At 39.3% G+C, this 19738-nt stretch overlaps 1 protein-coding gene across 1 annotated transcript in view; it reads left to right on the top strand.

The window, feature by feature from the left end:
- The first annotated feature begins 400 nt into the window (after window positions 1–400).
- Window positions 401–19738, top strand: part of arhgap10 (Rho GTPase activating protein 10) — a 39780-nt gene continuing 20442 nt past the window's right edge. Inside the window, exons 1-14 of the mRNA XM_083909516.1 lie at window positions 401–825; window positions 11012–11107; window positions 11339–11400; window positions 12501–12572; window positions 12774–12875; window positions 14019–14129; window positions 14329–14433; window positions 14679–14808; window positions 15485–15591; window positions 15735–15829; window positions 16334–16415; window positions 16561–16603; window positions 16714–16782; window positions 17346–17420. Of these exons, the coding sequence (XP_083765642.1) occupies window positions 672–825; window positions 11012–11107; window positions 11339–11400; window positions 12501–12572; window positions 12774–12875; window positions 14019–14129; window positions 14329–14433; window positions 14679–14808; window positions 15485–15591; window positions 15735–15829; window positions 16334–16415; window positions 16561–16603; window positions 16714–16782; window positions 17346–17420 (1303 nt within the window). The 5' untranslated portion in view covers window positions 401–671. The remainder of the gene's footprint in view (window positions 826–11011; window positions 11108–11338; window positions 11401–12500; window positions 12573–12773; window positions 12876–14018; window positions 14130–14328; window positions 14434–14678; window positions 14809–15484; window positions 15592–15734; window positions 15830–16333; window positions 16416–16560; window positions 16604–16713; window positions 16783–17345; window positions 17421–19738) is intronic.

The raw sequence follows: 19738 nt of genomic DNA, 5'->3' as shown, positions 1-19738 counted from the left end.
GTGGGCACTGAGCTGCATAAAATAAAGCCACAAAGGCTAAAAAGCTAAAGAATCTCGTCTGACCTGACCTCTACTATCGGCCATTATTTTGAAAACCGGATGTAGTAATTAGTAAAGTATGCTGTATCATATTTAGGGGCAGCCATTGGGGGGCAGCACGGAAATACGAACGAGTGAACCATCTTGCACCAACTGTGTGGTCTTTGGGCAGAAGTTTGCTACACGCACACAGATGTCAGCAGAGTTTCTCAATCTGTCACCCTGCTAGGTGGAGTCCGTTTGATGGAGGGCAGAGAAACTGGACATAGGCACCATGATTTGCTGACACCTCCTGTCAGCCGACTTCCGTTGAATACCTCCACCGGCGGCGCACCGTTGAAACACCGTTTAACCATTATACCTGTAGCTGCTTCTCTCGGCGGTTTTTTTTCCCCTCTTTTGACAAATGTGGAACAACACCCACTTGAGAAGAAGTCACCATGCTAACCACAGTTAGCTGCTTCGCGTCGCTATGTTCTCGGTGCTGACTTGACAGGCGACAAACGTGGTATTTGTTAAGTTGTAGACACTTTTTTTTATTAAAAAAAAAAAGTAATTTAGACGAAGTAGTGCGCGACATTTTGTCTCCGTTTCCCCCGTGCTTGAACAAAGTTATTAAACTGCCTGCAAAAATGGGACTACACCCGCTGGAGTTCAGTGAATGCTATCTGGACAGCCCGAGCTTCAGGGACAAAATAAAGGCACACGAAGCAGAGCTGGACAAAACGAACAGATTTATCAAAGAGCTGTACAAGGACGGCAAGAACCTCATCAATGCAACAAAGCGTAAGTTGACTGACTTGAGTTTTAAATGTTTTTTCTGTGTATGAACTTGGAAATCTCGCACTTGCCATGAAAATAATAATGGTCCTGTCCTCATGCGTTGAAACAGCCTTTCCCCCCCAGTTTACGATGGATTGTTCATTGTTTCCACGTAGTTATGACTTTACAGGAGAGGATAATCTGTCTTATTTGGACAGTCATTCATGACTTGGAGCTAAAATCAGTTTTTGAGAGTGCATGTTTCTAATTACAATAATTGGGTGCAGAAAAAGAGCAGGATTATAAAACGTTGTATCAGAGGCAGAGATTTTAATACAGTCAATATGGGACAAACTAACATTTTAAGACATTCACTTTGAAAAAGGCAGGAAAAAGAGACAAAATCATCCTGGAGCATTTCAAAGTTTGCCTGAATGGTAAGGTTATCAGCTGTTGACATCATCAGGATTTGCACACATGATATAGCTGGGTCAAAGGCTTGACAATACAACATTTGAAAAGGTAATTATGCACAGAAAAAGAAAGTTTATTATATAAAAGGCATTTTATAGCTGCCTTTTTAATATCAACAGAACAGAATTTACACTTGTGGTGTAGCTTTTCACAGTGTTTGGACCTGAACAAGCAGCTTTTTGCTGCTTTTCATGAGCTAGCTAAAAAAAATTAGCATCAGCAGACCTGAATGTTTTTCCATGCTAATGTATAATTAAAATATCCAAAATGTGGTGCTGAATGAAAAAGGTGCTGCACTATCAAAAGCTTCACCTGTGCTTGAAGGAAAATCTAAACAGGAGTAATCAATGTGCTTTCTAAATTCTGGTGGTTAGAATAAAAATGTTTTGAACAAGCTGGAGTTTGCCAGTTAATTTTTTTGGTTAGCCAGAAAAAAATATCCTCTGTGCACTATTTGCTCACAGTCTCACACCTCCAGTTGGGTTAAAATGATTCAATTCTTATCTGTTTGAACTCTACTCTTGTGGGCTGCGCCTGTTTGTGCGTATAACTTCTCAGACTTAAACACAGACTCTTCACAAATACGCTGCTTTCAACATGTCCTGTTGGAAAATCCCATAGGAAATCCCAAGAACTCGTGCTAATAATGCCCAGGCTGCTTATAAATAGCAAAGAATTTTAGTCCTGTGTGAATGAATGTCGTTTTTGAAAGCCACTTTAATATGGATAAAATACAATAGTTTTTGGTGCTGTGTACATTTCAGGGATCTCAGTGGTTCTGCACTGTCACTTCACATGTTTTTTTCTCTACTCTGCAACCGTCACGTTTGCTTCTTTTCTTATAGTCTGCCAGAGAATCCCCAGGTAGTAGGCATTTTTGCCTTTAGCGCATTCTAAATTCTTAAAGCTTACACAGGCATCTTTTGTTCACGATGACTGCGCAGGCCCAGCAGACCTTTAGTGGCGTTTTTAGGTCTTGAAAACAGAATTTTCCTTTTGTTTTTGTGTTGCTAGGATACAAACGTATTGTGTAAAATTGGAATCGTCAAGCCTGATAGCGTCAGTGAGTATTTTGAGACGTGAAAATGAATCATCATTTTGGCTTGTCTTTCAAGCCAAAATGCCAAACATTCTTCAATTTCAACATCTGAAATCGGAATATTTCTTGCTATTCTTGTTTTGCATCGCTGAATCACCAAATCAAGATGTTGATTAGTCAAATAAGTTATCGGGAATTATATAATTGATAGTGAAAATAAGTTGTTTTTGCACCCTTGAGTTGCATTGTAATGATTTTAAGTAAAATGTATTTCAACCAAATGAACAATTTTTAATTTGCTCTATAGTCTGCAAGAGCAGAATATATTTATATAACTATATACATATGTGTATCACGTATGAAGGTGGTTTTAAAGAGATTAAGCTGTGGACTTGTTCTCGTAAACATTTTGACTTAGCATCTACTCCATGATTTGGTTCAAAATATACACTTGACACAAGGGCAACAGGTCACTCAGGGATTCCCTTGGAATTCAGCCTGTCCAGTGACACAAGACAAGATAGCTGCCTCAGTTTGAGCACGTTTGTGTGCGTGTGTGGGAAAGGGGAAGATCGGTGTTTGTTAGTCAGCCCTTCTGCTGAGCCTGTGTTTCTTTTAGCTGACATTAGTGGAACCGTGTATGCATGCATGCTGCTGTAGCCTTTCTGCGTCACACCGTCACCCATGACAGTTCATTACTCAGCTGCTGTACCAAGCTCTTACTTGCATCTTTGTGATCTCTTGTACTTACAGTTTAAGCACTTACTCTTGCATTTTTCTTCTGACATTTTGCTATTCAGTAAATGTTTAACTAAGACCGAAGCTGATTGCCGGTGTTTCTTTGCCAGAAATTGTTGAAACAATCTAGATACACGCATGTGTTTGAAAGTATTACAATGGCAGTTATTGAGAAGTTAGTATATATATAAGTATGTAAGTAAGTAGTAAGTATATAAGTCATTTTACAGTAATGTGCAAAACAAGCAAGCACTCATTGAGATTAACCCTTACGACATTTGTATATGATGCTCAAGCATGTCTTGAATAAACCTGCCATAATAAGTTTAAGGGTAGGTCACACTTAATACTTTACACTTGAACTTGTAGAAGCAGTTTTTTTCTTTCTGAAAAATGTGTTATTTTTAAAACTGCATACATCCATTTTCTGGATTAAAGCATTGGTGAAACAACAAATCTAATGGTGGCCCACAACTTCCGCATGGTACTATATTTGATTTGTTTATGCAATTGGAGCTGAATCTCCAGCACACTGACATACCAAACATTTAGAGTGTTGATACTCTCTAGCTTCTGTCTTATGATAATATGACAGGGATTATGGAACACATACTAGTGCGACTCCTGGAATTAATTGTGAAGCAAGTTGAAGTTTAATTGTTGTACTATAAAGAAACCACCCATGATGTGTTGCCTGTCTATATACTAAATAAATGACCATTTTTGACACAATCACTGTAATAATTCGGTGTTCACATCAATGTATTAAGATTATATTGATTATGGTGTGGCTGTCTTAAATTTAACTGTGATGCAAAAACAACATTGTGCTATTTACACAAGGTGTTTCCTATTTTTATATTTGATGAAGGGCAAGGCAAATGTGTCCTGTGCAGATCAACAGTGTCTTTGAATGCTGATCATATTTGTAACACATGAAGCTGAAGAGAAAGGTATTTCAAACAAAAGATAGTACTGTTGTCTGATTATAGGGGATTTACTTAGCGTTTGACCTCCTAGTGATCTAGTGTGGTGTGAGGACATTCGTTCATCTCCAATTCCCAGTCCATTCTCATCCTTTCAGTAACTCCTCACTCCTACGATCGGGAGGATGTCCCTCCACGGAACGACCTTGATTCAGAGAGGAAACTTTGGCCTGCAGAGCCATGACATGGAAGTGCCCACTGGAGGAGCAATGTGCAGATGTGCTGCTTCTGTTTTAGAGGGTTTCCTCCACAGGAACTGTGTCCTGTCTGTACCCTCTCAGCTACTCCTCATTGTTGTCTATGAAGCAACTTGTTTTGTTGCAGAAAGAAGCAACTCTATATTGCGGTACAGATTTTTTATTCCTGTGTGCACTTGTCACTGTCAGTAGAACTCTGTATTGGAAAGAATCTGGTGGTATGAATACAGCGGTGACAATATGATACACTGTGATATTTTGGAATGCTGTAAGCATGGCGAGATATTGTCATTTCTTTCCCTCAAAATAGTCTATTTTAAGAAAATCCTAGCATAAACAATACACTGTTCTTTGTCTCCTGAGAGGAGTGGAAGGTGGTGGAGAGAATAAAAAAAAGCATGCTGCCAACTAGGGTTGTAAGCACACAAACTACTGTCAGAAAACCATCGTCAACAATATTTCCATATTGATTTAGCTCTTCAAAGGACTGAAGCAGTGTCATGGTATGAAATATCACAATATTTCAGTCAATCTTGTCAATCCGGTTTAGTGCTAATTGCTTGCATGTTCTGTTATGGCTTCAATTACCATAAAAGTGAAGTTGGACAAGAGTTGCTGTGAGGTCAATCACAGTCACTCACGCAGATGCATTTCCTCTGAATTGACCAATTGCATATAACACAATGACTGTTCAGATTTCCTTGCTTTCAGTTCCACTTTGAAATCCCGGGCCATGTGAAAGCCTTTCTGTCCTTGGCAGATGGACAGGTTTAAGAGTAGTCTATCATGGTGTGCTTTGGCTCACTGCTGCTCTCCGTAATCATATTACTTATTCTGCCAAAGAGCCCCATCACAATCTTTCATTAAAATCGCATTAGCGCAAGACGTGAAGTCATGTGGGAGGAACGCTGTTTCATGTCTCACTCCAGAAAGAACAAAGCCTCCTGTAAAAGTGATAGTGTGTTATTGCTTGATGGCATGATCATGCTTTTGGTGCAAGCAAATTTAGAATACCATCAGAAACTGCATCATAACTGTATCCATTTGAATCACAACATGTTACTTTTCCTCGTGGCTTCACACTACAAAATTGGAGGATCAGGAAGTCATGAATGAAGTCATGCTTTGTGGGCAGGGAGCTGGGGGGGAAGAGAAGTTGTGGAAGGGGGCGGTGTGGCAGGCTGTGTGGAGGGCAAAGGTGGAAACGGAGTGTGAAGTTCATACTGGAAAAGATGGGAGAGTGGAACAGGAAGGGCTGTGGAAAGGCACAGCATGTAAACCCAGGCTGCTCTCCGAGGGCCCTGGACCTGGCAAGTTCTGACCTAAGTGGCACATTTGATGAGACTGTAGAAATCATAACAAACAACACATCAGCCGCTGCCAATGAATACACTGTGGACATCTTCAGCAGTTCAACTTTGACATGTACATACCTTTTTTGACTTTTTGGGGGAAAACTGTTGTGGGAGCAGCCAGGACGTGCAATGTGAAGTTTCCTGCTTCAAGGCATACAGTCGGAGAAAAACAAGTCCAGGATTTTGTTGTTAATCAACTTTAGGCTTTTATTTTGTAGTATAAATGGCATCCTTGAGGATCTACCACTACTTCTATCAGTCCAATGCACTTGTTTTACAATTGCTAAAATCACTTTAGCTGACCAATGTTGGACAAAGACACACAATCATAGCAGCACAGAATTGTAAAACTATGCTACCACACACCAGGCACTGTGCTTCTTCAAATGTGCCTGTTGGTACGAGATGTGAGGGCAGATGGAAAAAAGATCCATGCACGGTTTATAATTCATCACCCATAAGTCTTTGTTTGTAAATGAAAAGTACAGTAAATATGTTACGAAATTAAATCTGTGTAACATCCAGTGAAGCTTAAAATCTACCCTGAAATCTTCCTCTCAATTTTTTTTAATATAGTCTTTACAAGGAAAACATATGTCTGTATTATCTCATGTGATGTATAGCTGTTGCTATTTCATCAAACATCTGTTATTTCTTTGTTGTGCAGATGGAAAACATTTCAAAAACTTTTGGCACGAGGAACCCACGATTGCCATCTCCTCTAATTGTTTACATTTCATCCTTTATAACACTGTAGTGCAGAACTTTTAAATATAAACAAATGTCTGTTCGTGTCAAATCGTGAGTACAAACAAATTGAAATATGACTGAAAATGCAAAGAAACTCCCACAAGTTTCAGAAGTGAATTCTACTACTCTAAAACCCCTGTTGTTTCGCAGTTTGATGGGATAAATATTTGCTGTGTCCCCACCTGCCCTGGTGCTGCAGGTATACAAACAAACACCCCTTCAATCAGGTCTGATAGTATTGCTTGTGAGAGAAGAGATGCAGCATACAAATAATGTGGCGTATCTCACAAAGACTGAGGCAAAATTAGTATACATATACATTATCCGTGTTATACTTGAAATATACATTATTTACTTGATCTTTGATACTGCACAGTAGCCAGTGCCCTGATATTCAGAGCAACCTCCCCTCTGTGTCATCTTTGTTTTTCTTCCCACCTCCTGGACAGAGGCACGAATGTTAATGCCACACATGGCTTTCTTTTCCTGTTGGCCTGTTATATCAGATAGATATAAGGTGGGGTCTGTGTGACTCATACTCAGTATCCAGCAGACTGGGGTCTCTGGCTTTCTGCAGACAAAGTAGCCAAGTTTGACAGTTCCCAGGTTTGCTCTGAAATGCCTTCCTTTAAAAGGCAAAACGCAGGAGAAGCCTTTGCGTTGGAGTCTTAGGTGCCCTAGTATTGTGTGTGTGTGGTAGATTCAGCTTGTGACAGCTCTCTCCTCTATGGACAACAGCTATCATTTCGATCTGTTATGCAGTCCTGACACTTTTGTTTATTACTCGACTGATTGTAACCAGTTGATCTAAACTTCAATTGAAACAGCGCAGGAACACAAAATGCAGCTGCAGTTTTCTCCGAACGTTGCCTGACACTGATTAATGCTGGAGCTCCGTGAACTGGATAGCATTCATTCTTCATGTTTTATGTAATAAAGTTCACACAGCTCGGCCCCTTTATATTCTCGTATTAACTGTCCACCCTGCAGTGAGTTAAACATGCAAGCAGCATGTGTAATCAGATTGTGGATGGGTGTGATTTGTGCACCGTGCTCACATATGGCTCTAATAAAGAGACTGCAAATCTATCCATTGACATCATGGAGTACACATTAATGTTCACAGTGTCCTGGGCCTCTTTGCAAATAAAGAACATGTTTAATATACAAATACTCAAAACAAATGTTTCTTGATTGTGATTTTGGTTCAGTAATAGTTCTGTGGAACTTTGAGGAGTGCTTAAATGTTGTCTATTTCACATTTAACACCAGCCTGTCATTATCTTTTGCAATATAGTGACGATGTATACTCCCCTGACCTTATTTCAAACGTGTTAGGCTCTGTCAAGGTGTGTCAAGGTTCAGTGTAATGTTGTCAAAACACGTTTTTACTCTCTGGGGGAAACCGAACTTTCCACTTTACGTTAAAGGATCACTCTAGTCTTCATAGGGGTCGCTGATTACACAAGTATAGTTTAGCGCACAACTTGTGTTTTTGATGCTTGGTTAAAGAGTATGACACATTACAAGACATGATGTAATTGTACCACTATTACGGACAACAATAGTAGTTCTACATGATGCAAACACATGCTGGAGAGCATGTGCATGCACACACACTTGGATACATTGAGTATATGACATTTTATAACAAAACACTTATCAGACCTCACCTAACTCTGGCAGTTTGTTGTCCAGATAGTGTCTCAGTGATTACCCAACAGGATTTTTTGCTTGAACTGTCCATCTCTAGTTGTGATGGTTAAGGTTCCATGCAGGTGAAAGTGTTGTCATGTTACACAGCTGGTAACCAGGAGTGCACCAAATGAGCAAAACTTAAAAAAAACAAAAAACCTTTAAGTGCAGTTCAGTTTATGACTTAATAATATACAAGATTATGGGTGAAGTTTCTGTCCCCATCCTGCTTATTGCACTGCAGACTTTTACATTTAAGTGTTGTGTAAAGCACACCCATGTAGGATTGCTGGTGTTATCTGCAGTCATTTCAAGAGCTGCAATTTGAGAACGATTGGAAAGAAAAGCATGACCAGAGTCACCTTTTATGGGCTTTCACATCCTGGACTGGATTCTTCTGACGTGTATTCCCTCTATATTAAAGCCTGGCAGCCTTATATCTGCCACTGAATTGTGAAGATATTAACTGGAACCCAATAGTTCATCAGATTATGTTTACATCAGATGGGAGTCACCGTTTTTGACCAAAAAGTGAAAAGCTTTTAGTGTCTGAAGTGCGTCAGTGATGTGAGCTCCAACGTTATTCCTTCTGGTTGACACAAGTTTGTAATATAACTTTACTACTGTAAACTATTTTGTAATAAATTTCTGCAGTTACTTACAACCGATTACATAGTGACGATAATGAGGAATCCTGCGATACATTCTGTTGGTTCTGACCAAAGTACTGTTTTTAAAGAGGTGACTGTGCCATACGGTTTGAAACTCACTGCTGTTGTTAGTCTCTTAATGTTGCTTGTGAAGTGGCCAATTCTTTTTGTTTACAGTTGTTTTTATGTGGTGTTGAGGAAAGAACAAACACAACCTTTTTTTTGTCTTGATTCATGGGCTACAGTTAGAGCTGCGCAGTGTCACGCAGAAGTTCATGAACCAAGTGAACACACTTACTGGATTCCTGTGGATAGATAAGATATAGCCTTTTTATTATGATTTTTCTTTTCATTCTGCATTTCTTTTGGTCTTGTGACTTATCTGAAGAACAGCATTTATCTCGCCTGCATGAAAAGAAAGAACATTTTCCCAAGATCTACCGAAAGAACAAACCGTTATAAATACAACAATACACAAGCTGCCCCATTGTGTGGTGTGAGTCGTTTTTCTTCCCGATGTCCAATAACTCAGTGACAGGTGTTGTGGGAATTCACTTTTGAGGCAGATGCTAATAGTCTGTGCCAGACTCGGGCAAACTCTCTTGTGTTTGGGGTTTTGGCCCTGTAGTTTAGATGTACAAGCACTTCTCCGAGCACATGGAAGTCTCAGCAGCTGCATGACCAGTGGTGAAAATGGCAGAACAGCTGAAATAGATGAATTAAAGTAGTTGTAATGGATCGCTCTTTCTGATATTTTATTACAGGCTTTGCCAATGCTTGTGGATTTTTTTCCTTAAAATGTTGGGTTGCTTCTCCTGTTTTTACCCAAGCTGAGTTAGCAATAGCAAAAACCTATTTTTGGGGGGTCACAGATACTGCCGTCTTCTAGACTAAGATGCATATCGTATTACTTCCACTTGAAATGCTGTACTGTATAGCATGTTTGTCTTTTTTTACATTTAATTCTTGCACAGTTTATTTTGTCTCCACTGTGTATCACCAAAATCTGAAAAATTAAAATAATGATATTAATACTACAAAAACATTTTATCTACAAGATTGCCCGTCAATGGAAATCAACCTGAGTTTGTCGCTAACTAACTCGTAGCACTTGCAGATGTTAAGGCCTCTACTCTACTGGTTTAGCTCTATGCTGATTGTTTCCTATAGAGCCCTAGCCCCATCTGCCAAAGCTAATAACACTGCTCCTCAGTGTACTTCTTATAGCCACAGTCTAAAAATACCAATGCTGCATTCTGTCATGTTTCTCTCAGGGACTGTCATGGGGCAGTGATCCCACCTCAGGGAATCTGCTCAGTGCTCACTGTTTGGGAATAGATGAGGTTTATGCAGTGTTTTTACTGATGTTCAGTGGGGGGTGGGCTTACTTACACAAGATCCACTTCTCAAAATCTGACATTGTTTTTAAAATAATTCAGATCCAGGAGCATCGATTCAGCTTTGTGTCCACTGGGTTACGTGATATCTCCCTCTCAGCATAGTCTGCCCTGTTTGGACTCTGCTGAGTTCTGGTAATGGCTGGTGGCCAATTGAATTGTGAGTCACTCCCATGGGAGATGAATTGTCCCCTACTTGAGCTACACAAGATCGGGAGATCATCTTGGTGATTATTATTATCGATGCCTTTGTTTTTGTCTTCATGAACAGAATGTATGATGCAGCATTATTTGCATACTGCATACTTTATCTGAATCAGTAGTATCAGACCTGGAAGGATCGTTATTCCGCCCAATCATGGATGTTTTTCTTGTGTTTTCAGAATGCCCCAATTTGTTTGCAACCACATCACATTGCTCAATAAATATTTCAGTTCCCTCTATCTGTTGTGACACGGAACAAATGACTTCCTATGTGCAGTGAGAGAAAGTTGCAGGGTGACAAATGCTCTATATAAGGCGTTGTATATCTATAAAGAAGTAATTATGGGTATTTTACCCCTATATGATGACCTCTTTATGGCTATCCAGCATTTGCGTCATGCATTGTTTGCATAACACTGTTTCTTTTTATTTGAATAACCTGTGACTTGCACACATATTGTTAAATATAGGCTGCTTTGTTTTCTGTCTCGTCTTACTGAAGAGTACCTGCCCTGTTGTTTGACAGGTTTGATGTGCAGCAGGATGTACCAGTCTCTGACGAACAGGATGTTAGTAAAGTGGTTAACATTGTGCGGTGCATCAGACCTACTTTGTTTTTCTTGAAATGAATGAAAATTGCTCTATATTTTGGAAACATGTTGTATCACCTTTTGCATTCACTGCTGTAATGAATGATCTTTCTGTTCCTTTCATTTTTCTTGCAGAGCTTGGGATGGCACAGCGAAAGTTTGCCCAGTGTCTGGGAGAGTTTCATTTCGAGTACATCGGCGATGCAAAAACAGATGATGAGAAATGTATTGGTAAGTGTGGCTTTGCCTGCGAACTGATCGAAACAAACTCGCTCGTGTTTTCTTACCACCGCACAGGCATGCACTAAATGTTTATTTATGGTGCTTTCCCCTGCCAGCAAATGAAGTGTGAGTTTCTGTTTTACACTTGTGGTGGGAACTATTACATTGTACATGTATGTGTGCATAGTAATAGTGAAGTACTGATTTGGTTTATTACATCTTTAATTTTTTCATTTCCAGATGAGTCTTTGCAAGAGTTTTCCAAATTCCTCAAAAACCTAGAAGATCAAAGAGAGCTGATGGTGAGAACAACCAGTCAGAACCTGCTTGAAAGCCAGGGAAAATACCTGTGTGTGTCTGTCTCTGTGAGTGAGTGAGTGTGTGTGTGTGTCTGCCATGTTGCACTTGAATATTTTAAGTGTTTTTATCTTGTCCTCTGCTTATTCCCAACATACATACTTCCAGCCCACGCCTATCACTGCCCATATTTGGTGCTTGTATCTATTAATGTCTGATTCCATCATTCATTTACTCATGATATAATTTACTCCATTGTACAGTATATTCACAACATCCAGAAGGAAGCACCTACCAGTTCCCTAGTGGCTGAATTAGTATGGATAGTGTCTGGACTCTAACTCCCTTTTCGACCCGCTGTCTAAGGGTCACAGCACCTTCCTGGGTGTGGCTATAGACACATGCACATTTCTACACCCGAGTTTTAAATACTGAGTCATTACCTACATTACCTCCACAAAAGTAGCTTTTACATCTGACAGTGTTGTTAAAGTTGCTCACTTATAAACAACACAATTCACAAGCAGACTATGACTAGGAATTTATATATTTTTTTAAAGGAGTGATTCTAAATTTAAGTGTAACACTGTGTGAGTAAAGATAGAGCACATTATGCAAAATGTTACTTTGCATTTTACAGTGTTTGTGACTTTTCATAAACAGCCATATTCTTTTGTAACATCGCGCTGCAGCGTCTGCAGCTCAGGGAGTGGACACTGGTAGATGATTGTTTTAGTGCTACGCTCCAGACCATAATGATAAACATACTGCTCGGCGTACTGGGATGACATCACAGTGCAAAGTAAGGAATAGTAGGTTGGGCATGCAGGCACAGACATGTCCTGAAGTCAGCACAGCATAAACACCAGAGTCATGAAGAAAAAAAAAAGTCATTGACATTATTAAAGAGGAGGTAGTTATGTAATAATGTGTATAAACACTAAATTACTTAAACGGTAGTACCTCTAGAGGAAAATAATCTCAATACCTGCCACTATACACCGAAAACAATATATCATTACACCAGGAGGATGTTTATTTAATAATATTTATGGGGTGAATCACTGAGTTGAGCAATTATCATATGACATCTGTATCTGCCTAGATGAGAAACATCACAGAAACTTTAATGAAACCCCTGGAGAAGTTCAGGAAAGACCATCTTGGTACAGCAAGGGTAATGTATGATGGTTTATTTCTTCTAAACGGTGTTTTGTGTACAACTATTAGCTGATTTGTGCAGTTAACTTTAATGTTGTTGCATATTTTACAGTGGCTTCTAATGGCTTTTCCATTGGACTAAACATGTGGCTTTTATTCCTTTGTCCGTATTGTATTATTTTCTCCTAATATTCTTCTACCCCTGCTCATGTCTTAGGTGGAAAGAAAGAAGTATGACAAAGAGACGGAGAAATACTACAGCTCTCTCGAAAAGCTTCTTAATATGTCGGCAAAGAAGAAGGAGCCGCAGTTACAAGAGGTATTTATCTTTCTCTGAACTCGGACGGATATGTACTGCTAGCCATGACAGCATAAAAAAGATAATTGAAAAAATTGATATTTTGTTTAGTACAAGAATCCTTTCTCTTTTGTGCCATTTGGAAGAGTCTCACTTGCAAAGCCTCTTGGACTGTGTGAGTTTCCACTGACGTGCCTCGCAGCAACACTTCTTTCCTGGCTTGTTTGTAAAGGAAATGTGTGCTCACTTGTACTGTACTTCCACGGTTGACCCTGGGTGCTGCGTTTTTTTACAACTCGCGCTGCAGCACCATGAGATGGAAATGTAATATTTTGGAGAACGTGGTTGCGTTTCACGAGCCAATGTTTCTGTTTCTGTTTCGTAGCCTTTGTTCCATCTCTCCATGTAAGGCTTACCCATAATGTTCTATCAACTGCGCAGAAAAGGCACTTGAAAGTGTTGACATTATGAATGCGGGCTGCTCGTTCTGTTCTCTGTGACTCTTGTGACACAAGGGCCCGTGGTACCAACAAAGATTGCAGTCAGACCTTGATAAATTTACCGAGTGGTTTGTTTACAGCCTGTAAGAGTCACAAACTACATCAACACAGCAGGCACTTGTTTGGTTAACTCAACGAACAGTAAAGCATCAAATATTAGTATATTATGCTTAGTAGGGCTGCCACCAATTATTATTTTCATGACTAATTAACCTGCTGATTATTTTCTTGGTTTGTTGTTTCATCCATAAAATGAAGAACGTTATGTGGATCTGTCATAGTGGAGAAAATAAAAAAGAAATGATTTGAAGAAGGATCTTCCTCTTCCACACATCGTTGGGTTTTTCTGAGCTTATTTTATTTTATTTATGGCTGTAATAATTCAAGTTTGTGGACAAAACAAGACATTTTGAGAACATCATTATTGAGGTTTTGGAAACAACATTTTTCATTTATTGTATTTCATTTCTGCATATTGGTCTTTTCTTCTTATTTCATACAGTGACAACGTTGTTATTCGGTTCGTATATTGTAAACGTACGTGGCACGGGCACTGGCTTCCCAAATTGCACTGTATCATAAAAGACCATGATGGTTGTTCTTTTGCGTCCATGCGTCCCTCTGTCACTATAATCATCATCGTTGTGTGTGTTATTTTCTTCAGGCAGACGTCCAGGTGGAAAACATGAGGCAGCACTTTCAGGAGGAGTCTCTGGACTATGTGTGCAAACTGCAGGAGATTCAAGAGAGAAAGAAGTTTGAGTGCGTCGAGCCGGTGAGTGACGGGCCTTCATGGCTATGTCAGCTATGACGTGGCTGGATGTGGGACATGTCACGTGGTTTTAGTTTCTGTCTTGTTTCGAGAATGACTAAAACAGACTTGTGGTCATGTGTTTTATGGTGAGTTTATATTTCATCTGACTCCGAACATTAACATTTGGTTTCTGTTTCTGTCCCTATTGTGATCTCTTCAGATGCTGGCCTTTTTTCAGACCGTCTTCACTTTTTATCACCAGGGCTTTGAGCTTGCCAAGGACTTTGATCATTATAAAAGAGCTCTGCAGATCAATATACAGAATGTAAGAAATATTATAGTATTATATGTGGATATTAGACAAAAACCTAACCATGACAACAAATGCTTGTGTAGTACTTGTGTGTTCTTGTTCTACCCCCAAAATGGAGACACTGTGGTGTTTTCAAGGGCAGCTCATCAGTTGTGATTGGCAGTTACCTTTCATTGAGAGGGTCATTCTACTTAACGACTGAGTCTCAGGAAATTACTTCCTGGAATCTGTGTTTACTCCTTTTTTTTCTCTCGCAGACAAGGAATCGATTTGAGGGTGCACGGTCAGAGGTGTACGAGCTAATGAAGAGGATCAGGGAGGCACCCCAAGAATACAGGCAGACCAGCCCTATCAGTTGTGAAGGTTACCTCTATGTACAAGAAAAACGTGAGACCTTTTATCATTTAAATTTGTCACACACACATTGCAGATGCAAAAATAAAATATATGGCGAACTCTGTTGCACAGTTCATTCTATTATACTGTGGCTGCTGTTTATATGCCCGATTCAGTCATTTTTATTTGTTACGTGCACAGAGATCCACAGTGAAACATGCAGTCAAATGAGGAAGTTGCTCGGTGTCATGCTTGTGCAAAAAAGAAAAAGACTAACACCAAGCAGAATAGAATAATACGAGTAAGGAATAACCCTAGTTCAAGTTTAAATAAGCAATATAGAAATAAAAAAAAAAGTCCTATACATAGGAGTACATTCATGTTCCAATTTAAACACTGTCGTAAAATATTTACACTTGCTATTTATAAATGCAAGGAATCTTTACTACATCTGTCTGTTCATCGTATAACTGTTCAATCCTCGCTTGGCAGGCTTTAAGCTTGGCAAATCCAAGAGATATCGGTAGAAATCCCTCAAGTGACGAGCATTAAGTGACAGGGTGACAATATCCATGGTGTCCTGTGTGTTCAGGGAATTGATTTGTATAGAAGTATTCTGAATGCACTAGCCTATGAAACCTTTTCTTTTTCCTGGATAAGCAAAAGTAATTGTTTCGACCCTGTTGCTGTCAAATTCCTGTGTCTAATCTGCGTCTTGTTTTTATAGGGCCACCTCCCTTTGGTTCAAGTTGGGTCAAACGCTACTGCACATTTGTCAAAGAGCAGAAGATCCTGCACATGGTGACCTTCGACCACAGATCTGGTGGGAAGATTGTGAGTAGTCGTAGAACACCGTGCAGTTGGTTCAGTCATTCATTTTCAGATCAGCAGTATGCTACATAAATAGTTTTTTAAATGACTATAACTTTAAGTTGAATTAAGTTTTAAGTTCATTGATTTCATTATCTTTTTCCCAGGGAGAGACGGAGTCCGTCACACTCAAATCCTGCCTCCGCAAAATGACTGACACGCTGGACAGGAGGTTCTGTCTAGATCTCGACATAACTGACCGGTACTTCATCACGTTTCTTTAGATGGTCACAAGTTGCTTGATGCTTGGTTTGTTGCTCTCCCTGTTTGGATAGCAGAGTAGCACCTTATCAGAATTTGGCTTGGACGTCTGCCCTCACACACTAAGAGGGGAGGATTTGTCACACCACGCTGTGCCCTCTTGTAATCGATATCTCATTTTGTCACACAACGTAACTCTGCCTTGCCCCTTTTCTGTAGTATTAATAGAAAAGCAGTACCCCAGATTTAGGATGGAAATTTGAGTCCACATGTCCCATTCTGACTGATGAGTAACTTGATCACAAAACAGCTGTGATGACCTAAAGGGCCCATATCTGTAACTGTAAATCCAAATGTGAATGTGTCCTTGTCAGAGGAGCATTTTTGTTTTTTAGAACGCTAAGCACTGTCTTAGCATTTAATATTGACACTTACATTGCCAATGCATTACTGTACTTTTCCATAAGGCAGTGTCTATTACTAATGCGGTATGGCTTTCTCCCAGGCCAGGAACGGTGCTAACGGTACAGGCGCTGTCAGAGGATGACCACAAGTTCTGGATGCAGGCCATGGGTGGGAAGGAACCTGTGAGTCAGTTGCCTCTACTGTATCATCATCTTCCAACATTCATGTAGCCTCAATGTATTCTGTTTAACAATTGTGTGCTTTACTGTGGAGTAAGTATAGCTTATTCATCTCTATAATTTTAAAAGGAATTGTTTGTTTTAACAGATTGGACACTACCTCGGGAGAACTTATTCAAAAGAAAGAGGAAGTATGTATATGCAAGACTGTGTCTATCACATATCTTTTTCAATAAGTCATTATACTATTTCGCCACAATTATTCTCCACATTTGAATGTTGTTTCCCCTTCCACCTGCAGTTGATGCCCAGCTGGATGACGTAGGTTTGAGTTTTGTGAAGAACTCTATCAGTGCCATCGAGACAAGAGGTGAGCATCAGAAGTAAAATAGTGGTGGTCTTATGAGGAAAGTATAACATGAGTAGTGGTGAACAGTAATGGGTCACTTGGGTGTAGGATATACAGGTGTACACAAGGTGGCAGTCATGCACCAAAACTGAAAAGAAATGTTGCTTTGAAAGTAGCACAGGCAGTATGCACTTAATATGATATGAATGGTTTTCATGGCATAGCATAGTTCCTGTTCCTGTTATGGTTCTTCTCTCAACAGCTAATTTGTATCCATGGAAAAGTTGATCTACTATATTGAATTATATAAGATTTTCCCTGTACAGTGTTGTGTATATTATATATGTACACAATAATCTATATACTCCATGTTTTAGTCGGAGGAGCCACATATGTTAGTAATAACATTAATGATGATTCAGTTCAGTTTGTGTCATTAAATAATGGAACTAGGCCATCATTCATTTGACAATTTATACTTCTACTTATGTTTATACTTTCCCTCTAAAACCTTTTGCAACCTCAATGAAAATGAAAATTGCTATCACCAAAGTTTATTCATCATTGCTTTCATTACTCATTAGGAATTAATGACCAAGGCTTGTATAGAGTTGTTGGGGTGAGCTCCAAGGTCCAGAAGCTCCTCTCATTAATGATTGGTAAGTTTTAGAACATTCTTACTCTTTCTACCAGTTAGCACACTTTGAAGGTTGTTTGGTAAGAGCTACAGAAAATAAAATAGACATTTCAATGTATATGCTACTGCATACTATCTCTGCGATATTACGTTGCCCCCATAGACTGTTTATAAAAAAGATTTGCAAAACAAACTTCCATTATGAAGCCATGAGATTTGTGATTTGAGTGGGTGCCGTGACGGTGTTTGAAACTGGAAGTGCATAGATGTCACCTGCAACCAGACACCTACCGGATGATATGTGCTTCATCATTTGTTTTCCCTCTAACTGGAAACGTTTCACACAATTTGACATCATGTGCTACTGTAGAAGACTGAAAGAGTTTGAGACCATTAAACTCCTCAGGCAAAGAAGTAAGCACATTTTTCTTATTTTCATAGACTCCGTTCAGAGTTCTTTTTGCGACCAGCTGAGTCACCTCCTGTTGGTTAACTGCCACTTCACTTATGGAAACATTCAAATTTCCATTTTTTTAATATATATATACGGTCATTGAATGGGCCGATGCAATTATGTGTCCCTTAAGAGTGATATTTAAAAGATAGTCGCTGGCAATCGACTTAACTCTGCCATATCCAAAACTGTCCAGCCACCCAAACTGCTGACACATTACCTACTGTTGTCATATGTTATATACCTGAATTATTTGTATTTTACCCTTGAAATGACAGAATAGTGTTGGAGGAAGTCGTTCTACTACAAAAAACACACATATTCGCAGACATTTCATGCATACAACAGTTCACAGTGTGTGGGTGAAGCAAGCTTTAAACCCTGAAGAAAGAGTTTGGATCCTCCCACTCTTCCTCCTTTTCATCTCTCACCCACCAACATGGCTAGGGTCCTATCAGAGAGGACAGCGATGGAGAATGAGTTTACCATCGTTTTACAATACAAACAAAAAGAGCATCACCTATATTGAATATCAAACTCCATAATAACAGGAAGAAGACTGTAAAAGTGAGCTCCACTTTCCTTCTGACCTATCTTTTGCACTAGGGAATATGCATGTGGTGTTGTTGGGGGGTATGACAATAACAGTTGCTGCTGAACTAGAGGTTTTAGTTCTATAGATATAATTGCAGAGTGAGGTGAATTTGAGGAATGCTGTGAGATATATGAGAACTACAGGAAACATTCCACATTTTAAATTTTCAAGGCCAGCAAACACAATTAATGTATATAGCATTTGATTTTGTATCGAGACACAGTGGCCCATTCACTGTCCAAAAACTGTTGCTTCCTGTTTCTGTTAGACTATAATGCATGAATATATCAGATTTTACTGTATTTTCAAAAGGTTATGTCTCTTAAATTACCAGAAATTATATTTCCCAGTATCTGAGTTGACTGAGGGTCACCTGGTTAGGGAACCCAGACAGCAATGACCAAGATGACAATGAGCGGAAACTGTATTTTTGCTTTTGATTTAAGTCATCTTTCTTTTATTTTCTGCAAGCTTTTCTTTGGAATGTTTTTTTTTTACCTCTATACAATAATTATTCTAGAAAACATATCAGAAAGTGAAAGAGGTTTGCACTGTTGCCTCACAGCAGCATGGTTGTGGCTTTGCATGTTCTTTCTGTAACTGTGAGTGGGATTTCTCTTTGATTGAATACATGATTGAATGGTCACATTTTTTTTTTTACTCCACTCTATTACTCTCAACCAAATATGTATTTTTAATTGGGGTGATTTTGTATATTTGGTGTTCAGTTAAATGTCTCTTATACTGGGTGATATCCATGCCAACTTTTGAAATCCTTTGTCAGAAATCTTGAAACTGCAGTTCTTATTTTAACCACTGGGTTGAAGTCTACACTCCACACTGCGAGGGATGAGTGTAGATAAAAGCATTACTCATTTGAACTCACTTCTGCATTGTGGTTAGCAGTTTCATAATATGCATTAGTGCCAAAATCAGTGAGATTACCAAGTCAGAATAAAAGCAGATAACCACACCTTTGGCTACAAACATACCAGAAGAACATTTGCTTTCAGGAGTTGATAAAGGAGAGGCCAGAGAAACACAGCTATCCTAGCTGCAGTGTATACATGAAATAAGAAAAATAATTTCCTAGTAACAGAATGCCTACCTCCCACGAAGCTAAAGTTTCTGTGGCGACCCAGACCCTATATGTGTGTGACTTCAAAAATCTTCCCAAGCATTGTTTCTCTACACTCTATAATTCATCAGAGGTTACTTAAGGTGTGACTAAAGCTCACTGAATTTTCATCACAACACCGTCCTGGAGTCCCCGGTGGAGCCAGTGAAGTAG

Source organism: Microchirus variegatus (assembly GCF_963457635.1).
Source record: "Microchirus variegatus genome assembly, chromosome: 23".
NCBI lineage: Eukaryota > Metazoa > Chordata > Actinopteri > Pleuronectiformes > Soleidae > Microchirus > Microchirus variegatus.
This window is presented reverse-complemented; position numbering and strand designations above follow the sequence as displayed.